Source organism: Equus quagga, chromosome 18 (assembly GCF_021613505.1).
Source record: "Equus quagga isolate Etosha38 chromosome 18, UCLA_HA_Equagga_1.0, whole genome shotgun sequence".
NCBI lineage: Eukaryota > Metazoa > Chordata > Mammalia > Perissodactyla > Equidae > Equus > Equus quagga.
This window is the reverse complement of record NC_060284.1, coordinates 47,375,406-47,390,674: the sequence shown is the minus strand read 5'-3', so window position 1 is coordinate 47,390,674 and position 15,269 is coordinate 47,375,406. Positions and strand designations below refer to the sequence as shown.

General features: G+C 40.5%; 1 protein-coding gene across 4 annotated transcripts in view; it reads right to left on the bottom strand.

The window, feature by feature from the left end:
- Positions 1–11,090: 11,090 nt before the first annotated feature.
- The window catches only part of CD101 (CD101 molecule), a 30,988-nt gene continuing 26,809 nt past the window's right edge, over positions 11,091–15,269 (bottom strand). For all 4 annotated transcript variants that reach the window (XM_046645903.1, XM_046645905.1, XM_046645902.1 and 1 more), the window contains one exon: positions 11,091–11,887. In XM_046645903.1, coding sequence (XP_046501859.1) covers positions 11,652–11,887 — 236 coding nt within the window. In that variant the 3' untranslated portion in view covers positions 11,091–11,651. The remainder of the gene's footprint in view (positions 11,888–15,269) is intronic.

Sequence of the window (15,269 nt, the reverse complement as noted above, 5' to 3'; positions counted from 1 at the left end):
TAAGATCCACTTATCCTACTACTGGGTATTTATCCAAAGAACTTTAATTCAACAATTCAAAGAGATTATGCACCCTTATGTTCATTGCAGTATTGTTCACAATAGCCAAGACGTGGAAGCAACCCAAGCGCCCATTGACTGATGAATGGATAAAGAAGATGTGGTATATATATATATATATATATACAATGGAACACTACTCAGCCATAAAAAAAAAAAAACAAAATTATCCCATTTGCAGCAACATGGATGGACCTTGAGGGTATTATGTTAAGCAAAATAAGCCAGACAGAGAAAGACAAACACCATACTATTTCACTCATGTGTGGAAGATAAACAAATACAGGTTTGTTTTTAACAGATTAGTGGTTACCAGAGGGGTAAGAGGTTGGGATGGTGGATGAAAAGGGTAAAGGGGCACATATTATGGTGACTGACAAATAGTAATGTACAACTGAAATTTCGCAATTCTATAAACTATTATGACCTCATAACATAAAATAAACCCTCAGTTTTAAGTCACTTACATAGTTATTTATCTATTATTATATATTATACATTTACTAAGTTAAGTTATTTACGTATAATAAAGTACTCAAATCTTAAGAAGACAACTCAGAGTACATATATATATATACACACACAACTATGAAACCACCACTTAGATCAAGATACAGAACGTTTCAGTTGCCCCAGAGGTTCTTTCATGCTACTTCCCAGTCAATACTCTTCCCTCTGCCACAGGAAATCATTATATTCTGATTCTGTCACTATAGATTCATTTCACAGTTCTTGGACTTCAAATAAATGGAATCATACAGTGCACACCCTTTGTGTCTGGCTTCTTTCACTCAACAAATACTGTGAGATTCATCCATATTGTCATATATGTCAGTAGTTTTTTTCATTTTTATTACTTATAAATTACACATTATGTATAAACTATAATTTATCCATTCACTTCTTCATGGACAATGGGGTTGTTTCCAGTTTTTAACAATGATGAAAAAAAGCTATAAATATTCTTGTATTGGTCTTTTGGTGGAAATAGGCATTTATTTTTCTTGAGTAAATGCAAGTAGTGGAATTGCTAGGTCATAGGGTAGGTTTGCATTTAACTTTATTAGAAACTACCAAACTATTTCACAAAGTAGTTGAACACATTGACATTCCCACCAGCAATGTATTGAGTTTCTGCTGCTCCAAATTCTTACCAGCATTTGATATTGTCAGTCTTTTAAATTTTAGCCATCCTGGTGTCTGTATGTAGATATCTCATTGTTGTTTTAATTTGCGTTTTTCTGTGGAGTAATGATGTTGAACATTTTTTCACATGATGAGTCCACGGAGCTGAATCATTCAAATCTCCCTGGGAAGCTGGTACAAGGAGCATAGCTGATTGACAGCCTCCAGCAGCTAGATCTTTGGATCTGTCCCCATGTGCGTGCTGAGGTCACATTTCTGCAGGGCTGCTCCCAGCTGAAGACCAGGCATGGCAGAGATCATGGAGCTAGGCCATTTCCGCCCAATGGAGTACTCCTCCAATAGGCAATCTTTGTTCACAGTCTCCCATCAGTTTGGCCCAGATTATTTCAACAGTGTCTGAAACTCTTCCTACATAATAAAGTCATAAATCTCTTCCTTCCCTGCTTCCTTTCATACATGTTAGACCTGCACCACAGTCAAGGGCTTTCTCCACCTTCTCCCGCTCTATCTTCCTTCTTCCTTCACAGGCATTTCCCTCAGTAGATTCCTTGCATGTCTAACCCCATCTTGGCGTAGGCTTCACGAAGCACCGGAACTTGTATATGCTCATCGACTATTCTGATATCCTCTTTTGTGAAATCCCTGTTCAAGTCTTTTACCATTTTCAAATTGAGTTATCTGCTCCTCCTTTGTAAAAACATTGATCTATAGGAGTTCTGTATATATTCTGGATATAAGTCTTTGTCAGATATGCTTTCTGAATACCTTCCCCCATCTATGACTGGTGTAATCACTTTCTTAACGATGTCTTTGATGAACAGAAATTTTTTATTTTAGTGATGTCCAATTCATTTTTTTCTTTTATAGTAAAAAGTGTGAGGTAGATGTCAAGGTTCTTTTTTTTTTCATATGATTGTCCAATTGCTTCAGCACCATTTATCAGAAAAAGCATGATCTCCCCGTTGCAGTAGCACCTAGTATGGAAATTAGTTAAATTTAGGCAAATGTATGTTTGGACTCTATTCTGCTCCTTTGGTTTCCTTGTTTATAGTTGCACCTATTCCACACTCTTTTCATTATTGTAGGTTTAAAGAATATCCTAGAACCTGAGAGTGTAATTCCTCCAACTTTTTCTTCTCAAATATTGTCTTATCTAATCAAGATAATTCGTATTTTCACTTATTAGAGTAAGTTAGTCACTTTCTAAAATTACCTGGGATTTGGATTAGGATTCCATTAAATCAGGGTTTCCCAACCTCTACGCTATTGAAATTTTGGGACAGACAATTCTTTGTTGTGAGGAAAGGGAGCTGTCCTGTGCATCATAGGATGTTTAGCAGCATTCCTGGCCCCTACCCGCTAGGTGCCAGTAGCATGCCCCTACTCCAGGTTGTAACACAAAAAAATGTCTCCATAAACTGCCAAATGTCCCCTGGAAAGCAAAACTGCCACTCCCTCCCTCCTCCATTGATAACCATTGCATCAAATGTATAGACCAATTTGGAGAAAATGGACATCTTAATAATATTGAGACTTTCAATCCATGAAAATAAAATTGCTCTCCATTTAGTTGGCTCTTCTTTAATTTATCTCAGCAGTGTCTTATAGTTTCTGGTGTAGAATTCCTGCATATCTTTGGTTAAATTTATTTCAAGGCATTTGATATTTTTAATTCTATTATAATTGGTAATTTTCAAGTTAATTTTTCAATTGTTTATTTTTAATATATAAAAATATAGTTCATTTTTGTATGTTGATCTTGTTCCAGAAATCTTGTTTGTAAGTTGGATGTTCTACAAATGTAACAATGTCATCTGCAAATACAGTTTAACCTCTGTTATGATCTTTTTACCTTTATTTCTCTCTTTTTTTTTTTTTGGTTTATTGCATTGACTAGGACCTCCAGTAAAATGTTCAATACATATAATGATAGTTGACATTCTCATCTTATTTCTAACTTCAAAGGGGAAGCATTCGGTATTTAGAAAGTTCCCATTTATTACTAGTTTACTGAGAAATATTGTGATGAATAAATGTCAAATACTATGAATTGCTTTTATTGCATCGACTGTGATGATCAAGTGCTTTCTTTCTCTATTCTTTTAGTATAGTGAATTACACAGATTGAGTTTCAAATGTTAAACCAACCCTGCATTCCTATAATAAATCATTCTCCATAATAAATTGTGATTAGTCATGCATGGTTGTGATTTAATATATCACTGAACTCTATTCAGGATATACTCAGATTTCTCAAACAGTACATAAAGACATATACATTCACCTAATTTATGTTATAGATGCCACTATAGTGGGGAAAGGATGTTCTTTTTAATAAATGTGCTGGAGCAATTGGATAATCACATGGAGAAAAATGAACCTTTACCCTTACTTCACATTTTATACAAAAATTAATTTGAGATGTATTTTAGATCCACTTTTCAATCATAAAATAATGAAGCTTCTAGAAGAAAAAGGCAAATTGCTTTATGACCTTGAGATGCAGGCATAACTGTGAGATGTTATTTTGATGGTAAAGTTTTAGTATCAGTTGGTGGCTTTAGGATGTGATACAGGGACTACAAAGGATAGAATTCCACCCCAACATGTTTTAATTACCTTGCACAATATCTTTTATATTAAATTTGAGCACCTTTAAATAGATACATATGCTCCAATTGCTCTACTCTTCATCACTTCCTCTGGACTTTCCCCAGACTAACTGATTTTCTCTTAATTTACCTGCCTGTACCCCGAAACATCTAAGCTTATGATCCCTGGTCTATAGTATTAAGGTACCCAAAGAACTATTCCTGATGTGTTTTATTTAAGGACTCACAACATATATACATATGCATGTCATCAAAGAATGTTCATTGCTATTGTTATAGTGCATCTCTGTTCTATTAAATTGAGACTCTCAATGATTGCCATTATAACTATGAATAACTGAAAACCCCTCACACTGAAGAACTACTTTTTTTTGTACATAATAAAAGGTAAGGTAGTAGGCTTTAAACTTTCATAAGTGATATACGGCAGATTCCATATTACCATGTCTCTCCATGTATATTGCATGCACACACATCAGGCCACAGAGAAACACTTCTCCACAAAGTACGCTTGTGGAGGATAGGACCCAAGATATTGTGGGAGTCCATCATCTTATTGTTACCAAACGGCATGGATGGGGTAGGGGGCTTTCTGAGATTTTGGCTTGCATCACAACTCTTTCCACATAAACACGATCCAATCCAAAATATGCAAATAAAAGAAGAAACAGCATTGTTTCACCCTACTAAGTATCTTAGGTGGACACCCTCAGCAGTAAACAAATACTGAAGTCAATTCAGTGGGGATGGGCAGGATCACAAAAAGGAAAAAAAATTCCAAAATGGGAGGCACAAAATCAGGAAGACAATTGAGAGCCATCAAGTGGTGTGGCGGGAGGACAGGGTACCAGAAAGGGACTAGGGTGTGATCAGTTCACCCAAGAATCATATTATTGAACAGGTAATTTAAAACTGAAGCATATACCCTCTCCACCTGCTCCCATTGTGACCTTAAAGGCGCAATGAATTTGAGTTTTCATTTATTGGTTATTTAAACATAGGAACTTGTTAACAACTCCTTATCCAGTGTGGTCTTCCACCTCAGCAAATGGCTGAATGTAATTATGCTTCTAGTCAAAACATCTCTATTTGGCAGTCAGAGATGGTCCAGAAGGAGCCCAAGATTCAGAGGTGACACGGTAGAAACTCCAAGTTTCTAACAAGTAAATTAAATGTAAAAGCAAGTATCAGAAAGGTAAACAGAAAGCCAGTTAAGATAGTGAAGAGGATGTAACTCTCTCATATCTCTACACGTCAGTAGAAAATTAGGTTAACAAATACTAAACAGAAGAAGAATCTCATAACATGTGTCTTTGTATTTAACAAATTTTTTTAGCTACCTCTATGAGTTTGATGTAAAACTCAAAACTTTCTGATAATTTTGTTTAGTTCTCACAAAATTCCATTATCTCCATTATACAGATTAGGAAAATAGAGACAGTTTGCTAAGGTTAGCTGCCCTGCTTTGCCTAGGTATTACCACAGCCCTCACCCCAACCCCCATCCATCATCTAGGTTTCTGTTTTTTCACTTCTTCTCAAGGACAGCTGCTCCTTGCCTACTAAATAACATCCAGTGGCTCACTATTGTCTGCCAAATAAAGTCCAAGTTCTTATGTGTATTCAAGAGCTAGTCTCCTTTCCCTCCCCACTCCCAGAATTTTTCTCTAACTACCTTTCCATATTTATCTCCCATTGTTCCCCTCTATAAAGCCGACACTTACATCAAACCAAAGCTATTCTACGTCCTATACTTCTCATGGAGCTACTTCTGCTGCCCAGACTATTTACCCCGACTCCTCCTATCAAAATATTTCCTTACTTTTAAGGAAACTACCTCAACATAATAAAGGCCATATACGACAAACCCATAGCCAACATCATACTCAATGGGCAAAAACTGAACCCCATCCCCCTGAAAACAGGAATGAGACAAGGATGCCCTCTATCACCACTCTTATTTAACATAGCACTGGAGGTCCTGGCCAGAGCAATCAGGCAAGAAAAAGGAATAAAAGGAATCCAAATAGGGAGGGAAGAAGTGAAACTCTCGCTGTTTGCAGACGACATGATCTTATATATAGAAAACCCCAAAGAATCCATTGGAAAACTGCTAGAAGTAATCAACAACTACAGCAAAGTTGCAGGGTATAAAATCAATTTGCATAAATCAGTAGCATTTCTATACTCCAGTAATGAACTAACAGAAAAAGAACTCAAGAATACAATACCATTCACAATCGCAACAAAAAGAATAAAATACCTTGGGGTAAACTTAACTAAGGAAGTGAAGGACCTATATAATGAAAATTACAAGGCCTTTCTGAGAGAAGTGGATGACGACACAAGGAGATGGAAAGACATTCCACGTACATGGATTGGAAGAATAAACATAGTTAAAATGTCCGTTCTACCTAAAGCAATCTACAGATTCAACGCCATCCCAGTCAGAATCCCAATGACATTCTTTACAGAATTAGAACAAAGAATCCTAAAATTCATATGGGGCAACAAAAGACCGCGAATTTCTAAAGCAATCCTGAGAAAAAAGAATAAAACGGGAGGCATCACAATCCCTGACTTCAAAACATACTACAAAGCTACAGTAATCAAAACAGCATGGTACTGGTACAAAAACAGGTGCACAGATCAATGGAACAGAATTGAAAGCCCAGAAATAAAACCACACATCTATGGACAGCTTATCTTTGACAAAGGAGCTGAGGGCATACAATGGAGAAAAGAAAGTCTTTTCAACAAATGGTGCTGGGAAAACTGGAAAGCCACATGTAAAAGAATGAAAATTGACCATTCTTTTTCACCATTCACCAAAATAAACTCAAAATGGATTAAAGACCTAAAGGTGAGACCTGAAACCATAAGGCTTCTGGAGGAAAACGTAGGCAGTACACTCTTTGACATCAGTATTAAAAGGATCTTTTCGGACACCATGCCTTCTCAGAGAAGGGAAACAATAGAAAGAATAAACAAATGGGACTTCATCAGATTAAAGAGCTTCTTCAAGGCAAATGAAAACAGGATTGAAACAAAAAAACAACCCACTAACTGGGAAAAAATATTTGCAAGTCATATATCTGACAAAGGCTTAATATCCAGAATATATAAAGAACTCTCGCAACTCAACCACAAAACATCAAACAACCCAATCAAAAAATGGGCTGGAGACATGAACAGACATTTCTCCAAAGAAGATATACTGATGGCCAAGAGGCACATGAAAAGATGCTCATCATCGCTGATCATCAGGGAAATGCAAATCAAAACTACACTAAGATATCACCTTACACCCGTTAGAATGACAAAAATATCTAAAACTAATAGCAACAAATGTTGGAGAGGTTGCGGAGAAAAAGGAACCCTCATACACTGCTGGTGGGAATGCAAACTGGTGCAGCCACTATGGAAAACAGTATGGAGATTCCTCAAAAAACTAAAAGTAGAACTACCATACGATCCAGCCATCCCACTACTGGGTATTTATCCAGAGAGCTTGAAGTCAGCAATCCCAAAAGTCCTGTGCACCCCAATGTTTATTGCAGCACTGTTTACAATAGCCAAGACGTGGAAGCAACCTAAGTGTCCAGCAACAGACGAATGGATAGAGAAGATGTGGTACATATATACAATGGACTACTACTCAGCTGCAAAACAGAACAAAATCATTCCATTTGCAATAACATGGATGGACCTTGAGGGAATTATGTTAAGTGAAATAAGCCAGCGAGAGAAAGATAATCTGTGTGTGACTCCACTCATATGAGGAATTTAAAATTATGGACTAAGAACAGTTTAGTGGATACCAGGGGAAAGGTGGGGTGGGGGGTGGGCACAAAGGGTGAAGTGGTGCACCTACAACATGACTGACAAACATTAATGTACAACTGAAATTTCACAAGATTGTAACCTATCAATAACTCAATAAAAAAAAAAAATATTTCCTTACTTTTAAAGCCCAGTTCAAATGACATCTCCTTTGTGAAGCAGTCTCTGATTTCTCAATGCCCACAGCACTTTACTGCATTAGGGGTAAAGATTAATAGCCAGCATAACAGAAGTCCCAGCTGAGCCTACAGAGAATGCAAACTTCTCTGGATCTGTTGGATGAGCGGGGACCCTCCCCACAAACACAATTTGAATGACCCATCTGCAGGAGAGAAAGGGGGCCTGTGATAAAGAGTTTGGTGAGGAGGTTCCCGGAAGCTGAGAATGGGAAATGGAGAGCATAGCGCGAAGTCTGCCCTGGACTGGTTCCCAAACTGGCTACAGTCTCGACCCTATGGAGAAAGAAGATATGGGGCAAAAGCTAAAGGAGCTATTTTCACAAGAGAATCTTTAGAGACATGGGAGCACAAGCAATCTTGGGTTCATTTGTAATCCAAACAGAGTAACGCAGAGACAGAAGGAGAGGTAGGCACTTTTCCTTGCTTACCACTGAACACCGTCTAGCTTTAGCATCTCATGTGCTCCAGCATCCTAACTGCAGCGAGAGCTTGCAGATCTGAACCCAGCAGCAGGGAGCCCCCATGTGGGAGTGGACTTCTTAGAGAGCTCATATGAATTTCCCAAATCCTAGGGAATCCCCAGAAATACTGAACACTTTACAGATGGCCAAGACTCTGTGTAAGCAGCCTGGGACAAAAAAGTCCATAGAATTTGGATTATTAGTGTTGATTTAATTTCATTTATGTGCACAGACAGGTGAGGCCTGGAAAAACTTGGGTTATGCTGACATTCATTTATGACTTGAAATGGGTTAAAACTTATCTCCATATAAGTACCGATTTAATCCTCATAACAACTACATGAGGTGGATATTATTATCACCAGATTTTCCTCAAAGCAATGGATTTGAGTGTAGTGTTTGTTGTGGAAGGAGTCCAGGACTTGTCAGCGACCTAAATTTGAACTCTTACTCTTCCGCAAATGGCTGGGTGATCCTGGAAAAATCCCAGTCTCTCTGAGCTTCAATTTCTTACCTTCGGGACAGGAACAACAACCCCTTTTGTATGAGGTTGCCGTGAAACTCTGATGCTGAACAACACCTGTACTGCTGTAAGAAGTTATTATGGACATGGCTTTCTACCATTGCATTCACCTTCTGCCATAAATCAGTTGTTCCTATTCATGTCTCAATAGACTAAAAATAATGAAAGGAGACTTATTCATGCCTTAGTCTTCTCTGTGTCATCTCGATCCGCACAGAGCAGATACTCAATAGGATGGTGTGAAATACCTCAGGGGTGACAAATTTCCCATCTCTAGCAGGAGTGTAGTAGAGAGGATTCAAACTTCAGAACTGCTTGGACTAGATACTAATCCTGAGAGACTAGGATTATTTATTAAATTAATCAGATATATAACAGATACAGATTTGAAAGGTCAAATCAAGTTTCCCAGGAACATAACAAATGGCTAAGACAGATAGAACATCAGCCACTGAAAGACAGCAGAGGTTGGCAAACTTTTTCTGTAAAGGGCCAGATCGTAAACATTTTAGACTTTGAGGATCATAAAATCTCTGTGGCAACCACTCAACTCCGCCACGTTATCGTGACAGCAGCCATAGATAATATGGAGGTGAATGGGAGTGGCTGTATTCCAACAAACGGTATTTGAGCAAACAGGTGGTGGGCTGCATTTGGCCTGTGGCCATAGTTTGCCAACTCCTGACATACAGGTTTGTCCCATTGCCAAGGAGGATTTATAACCCAAGAGGCTGAAAGTTAAACCAAGTGGTAACACAGAATGCAAAAGTCTAAATCAATGAGTAAAAGTAAAGTTCTCCATTAAGTTTGAAAAACTAAAATGAACAAGTACATAATTGGAGAAAAAACTGGAGAACTTTCTTGTAATATATCTACTGAATTGGATAAAAACAAATTTTATTCTAGAAGTTCAAAAAGTTTGGTATTTTAGTTGCCTAAAAACTAACTGTGGGCCAAATAGTGCAATGTGGCTTCTTAGAAAACCTAATGTGCTCTAGACCCCATCAGTGAAAGCAAAGCATCCAGAACAAACAAGTGCTCATCCCAGGGGAGCAGGGCTGCGTCTGCTTGAGTCACCACTGGGCCCCTCATCCCTCTCCCAGTGCCAGGCATGCAGCAGGTGCTCCCTGGGAAATAACCGTTCCCACGTTCTGCTCTGGGTGGAGCAGTTGGAGAGTTAAGTGTCTGCTCTGTGCAATCTCCGTGCTGGATTCGAGCGTGAAGACGTGGGTTTTGAGCTAAGAGTTGAAAGGTGGTATCCAGGTGAAGAGGGAGGTGGGGGGTTGGGGAAAGGAGAACCCAGGAAGTGGGCAGCACCAGAATCTACTCTGATTTTCTGATGGGGCTCAGTTCCATTCTTTTCCCCTTCAATATCCCAATTAAAATACAGCTTTCTAAAAAAAATGTGGGGGGAGGGTATCACACTTTCTAAGAAGCCTTAACTTTAGCTTTGTTTTCTGAAAAATATGCTCACTTACCTGAGAGAGAAGAAACAAATGTGTTGATGTATTTAAGGCAACATTTGGAGTATTTCAAATGAGGCTATAAAGGGAGACGATTTCAAGGAACCGGCAGGTCTACAGTGGGAGTTCGCATAGCCACCGACAATCCCCTTGCAAAGGAACTAATTATGTTTGGAGAGGATATGTGTGCCTGATAAAATAATTAAAAATGAATTGTTCTCCTTGGAAATGCAAATTATTGAGTGTTAAAGCAACTGCTGGTCACGTAGAAAATAAGTAGCTGTGTTTTCTCAAGTCCCTTAGGTGGCACTGATTGATTTCCAATTCTGGCTACAACAGGGCCTGAGAAGCTTTTGAAACAAAGGTGAGGGGACCTCAGGCCCAGTGGGACACTTGTTGTTTCCTGGGGGACAGCTGTTGAAAGCCCTAAGCCATGGCATTCCTTCTCACAATGCCCCTGACCTTTCCTGGCTGGGAATAGGGATCCTGAGGACCCAGACTCGACCTGCTGCTCCCCTGGAACTCCTAGCCCCAGTGGAGCAGGAGGGGCTGGTGGCAAAGGGCTCCCCAAAGAACTACCACAACACTCTTTCCTAGTACCCAGTGCTGGCAGGTCAAAGAAAATAAGGCATTGGCTAAGAACCAGGAGCCAGCTGGACCTTTTGGTGTGGGGAGGAGAGGAGACTTGAGCCCTTGGGAGGCCAAGTGGAGCACTGTTGTGAAATTTAAAAAGAAAAAGTTTTTCCTTAGCAATGACTTAGTAAGACTTACAGAGAAAATGAAAAAAAGGAAACTCAGGCCATGAAATGTGTTATCATTTTATCAAAGAATCAATATTGATTAAGCACCTACTATTCAGAGCTTGCTCTTGAGTGGCATTTATAGATGGGATGGAGGAAGAAAATGGACTTTCTGCCTTGAAGGAAGTCACATTCTTGTAGGGAGGCAGATTTGATGGGTGTTTCCGAGGGCATCAGTGATGTAGAGAGGAGGAGAGCCGAGGGAAGCCTCACCCTGTGCTTCGCCATTGATCTCATTTAATCCCCAAGAGGCTGTGTGAGGGAAGCACGTCCCTCGTCACAGATGGGGACCCTGAACCTCCGTGAAGCGTGGCAAATATGAAGGGGGATAATGATGCTATCTAGCTCCTGGGGGATGCAAGGGGCGGATGAGGTAATACACAAAGAAACACTTAACAGTGCCTGGCACCACATATGTGCTCAAAAAATGTCCCCTGTGATTCCTAGGTAACTTGCCCAAGGCCACAGACACAAAGAAGGACAGAACCAGGATTCATTCACATCCCAGTCAGTCCGATTCCAGAGTCCACACTCTTTCCACAGGGCTGCAGGCGCCTCTTGGGATTCAATTGTCTTCGTCTTCCTCTTCCCTCCTGCTTGTGGGCCTGTCTCCAGCCCCTTTCAAGTCCATCCAGAAAGCATTTTCTTTCCGTGCATTTAGACTCAGTCTTGACAACTTCTTGGCCTTCCAGTATAAGCAGAGGAGGGAAACGAGCAGAAGAATGAACAGAACGAGGGGGCAGATGAGTAGGAAATAGAGCAGAGATGCTGATGAGCAGATCCTGGAAGGAAATGTGGGCTCTGCCAAAAAAAGAGAAAAACGAAGAGAATAAATACCAACTTATTTGTACTAATCAATTATAAACACCTATGGGATTTAGTGTTACAGGAAAATATATGTAAAAATAACAAGGGCAAACAGCAGTCAGCCCCTTTAGTCATACGTGAGGAGCAAAGGAAAGAGTGCTGGGAGAAGAGAACTCCAGAACAGTGCTCTTCCAACCCAACTCCCCCTCGCCCAGGAATGGCCAACCACTGGAGGTTCCGGTGACCTACTTAAAACTAACAGCCAGAAAGAAAAACAAAACAAAAAAGAAACCCTCTCCTTTAATCTTCTTTCCTCAGAAAAGATATCTATAATTCAACCCTTGTTCTCCACTCTGTTGCTGGTCCTGAATTTTTAACTGAGTTATTCCCACTGCTGCTTCTTATACACACACACACACACACACTGTACACACTCCTTATAAAACAATAGCACCTACAGTGAGAAGCACCATCCCTTCCTGACTCTCCAGATTGGTCTCCACTCCCTAGGCACCCTCCCTTCAGCTGCTTTCCTGTGTTGCTGTTACTGTCCCCTCCACTCGGCATGCTCTCTGCATCCTAATCCTCTGGGTCCCTTTGGCCTAGTTCAGCTCACACTTCCTCTCCCAGGTCTTCCTATCTCAAATCAGGCACACTTCTTCCTTTGTAGCCTTCTCTCACACATCTCTTTGTTTACACCTCTTTCATTCCCTTTTAACCATCTCCTTTGTTTCATACTTGAGTATATCCGATACTGCCATTTGTTTCTATATCCCCTATAGTGCCTAGTATGTGTGCTTGATAACTTTTGCTGATCTGAATTAAATTGGACTGACTGCAACTACATAGGCAAAAGCTACTATCTAAAGGCATGCTGAAGCATATGATCATGCAGCAGCTGCAGCCCGCGGGGAAGCGCTATCAGCACACAGACACGCAGAGCACGCACAAGCAGCCCCAAAGTGGTTCCTGGCCACACAGCCAGGGAAGCAAAGGCGAGAGGACTGCAAACACCACTGGTTCCAGGAAACAGTGCCTTGAGTTACTGGTCAAAGGACCAGGTTTACAGTCATCGATGCAGAAAGACACATGCTTAAAGAGACACTAACTACTAAATGTAGCTTTCCCGCTACATCTATTTATGACAAGATATTTGAAATCAGGGCTGTTCTGAAATATCTGATGCTAATAGAAGCTGTGCTTTTATTGGAGAATTGTAATGACATAAACAATTTCTTCTTCAAGCATTAAGTTCTAGGATTCATGGAATTATAGACTCTTAGAGATCAAAACAACAGGTTTAGAGGTCATTGCGACGAACCTCATGCTGCAGAAATTCCATTTTCGGCACTGCTGATGCATTCTGCACCTTGAAGAACGTCTCTTTGTTGGAAGTCAAGAAAGAATGTAAACATTTGTTCACCTCCTGCGCTGTGAACTCCTGGAGGACAGGGCCTGTGTCTTAAGCATCTTTTTATTTTGTGCAGCACCTTGTCCATAGGTCATCAATGGAGACTGACGAATGAATCAATTGCATGACTGAATTCCACACACAGGAACCCAGAGGTGGCTGCCATCATGTCACATAGAGTAAAGATCATCACTGAACATTAGCCTGGCAGCTCTGAACGGGGCTGGCAAGGAGCAGCAGGGATTTGTTGCCTGGATTTTCTCTGGTCTCATTTATATTCTCCATCTTAAATTTGGTTTTTGTTTTTGAAAGGGTGGGCCATGACAAAGCTGGATTTTGAGTCCTTTATCACTGCCCCTCCACATCTGACCTGACCCCTCTCTCCAAGGCCCTACTTGACTGCAATAATTCTCCCAGGTCTTATCTGAATACACTTGAAGGCATGTGGTTAAGAAGGAGGTATAGACTGCAATGCTGAAAGAGAGCAGAGCTGTAGAGACGAGTGGGTGAGAGTATTGGCCTTGATACTTCACATTACTCACGTAATGTGAAGAGTAGTGATTGGGCGCCCACTACATCGCAAAGAGAGCTGGGTTCAAACACTGGCTCTTCAACTTACCATTATTGACCTTGGACAAGTTACGTATCCTCTCTAATCATTAGTTTCCTTGTCAACCAGATGGAGACAATAATTTCTAGAGTGGTGATGAGCTAATGCATAATAAAGCATTTCACAAGGTACCTAGCACACTTGTTGAGTCAGCAAGGAATATTAGCTAGAATATTAGCTACCGAGAAAGTTAAGAAAATGACACAACCTTCTCCCGAGAGACCAGGCAGAGAACAAGACTGGGTGACATTCATTTAAGAGTCAAGTGATTACTCAAGAGACTCCGGCTTCCTTTCTCAGTCATGGGAAGCAGAGAATTGGGAAGTGAGAGTCCATGGCACCCAAGTTTCACCATTACTAGGATGGTGGGGTGATGATAGGGAGAAGGAGCTGGCACATAGAAGGTGGGAGGAAATCTGGTACTTGGCTTTTCCACCACTGAGAATCTAATCTTCAGCGTGAAGGGACTTCCAGAGGGCTCGACTATCTTAATGGGGAGGAGGCTGCTCCATTCAGAGCAATCTGCCATCAAAGGACAGAAAAGTGCGCTCCTCACACTGCTGAATTGGCCTACAGCTAGCGAGTGTCAGCTCTAGTGCTGATAAATTACCTCTCCTGGGAGGGCAGTGTTTGCTCTGGATCCCACAATCCCCATTTCCCACCATCTGCTTCTCACCCATATCTGGATTAGAATCAGTGACATTAAAAACCATTAAGGTTTGGCATTTTGAATCAATCCGAGTAAGTGCCCAATGCTCAAAGTACAAGGCCTGAAAGGCAGAGCCAAAAATGTAATGAGAACACTTCATCAGGAGGTTTAGTTTATAACTTGGTTCTGCCCACAGCCAAACACATCAGGAGGAACATTCCTTTTCGATATTACATCAGAAATACTGACTTTGGAAGAAGAATGGTATGGGATAATGAGGGGCCTAGTAACTCCTCCCCAACCCCAACCAAAACTTGGTCAACTGACTATGCCATGTGTGGTCAGGTGGGAGAACTGGCTCCTGCCAAGAAATAAGGTAGCCTGATGTAAGTGCACCCCAGAATAAGTGAACCCCTAACTGCATCCTATTTCAACCCAATTGAAGACTTGCTTGCTCATTCTTTCATCAAGCCTTTGTTGAGCGCTATGTGCCAGGCCATGCTGGAGGCACTGGGGTAGTGGAGATAAAAGGCACAGTCTCTCCAGAAACTTCAGTGTGGTGGGGATGCATATCTTCTTCAAGGATCCACTTTCTAAATATATCCTTACCCAAATAAAAGCTGGGAAATGGTAACAAATACCATACTACCACAAATAATCCAAATCCCCTGAAAGCTTTATAGACTTGCCTATTAATTAATCACAG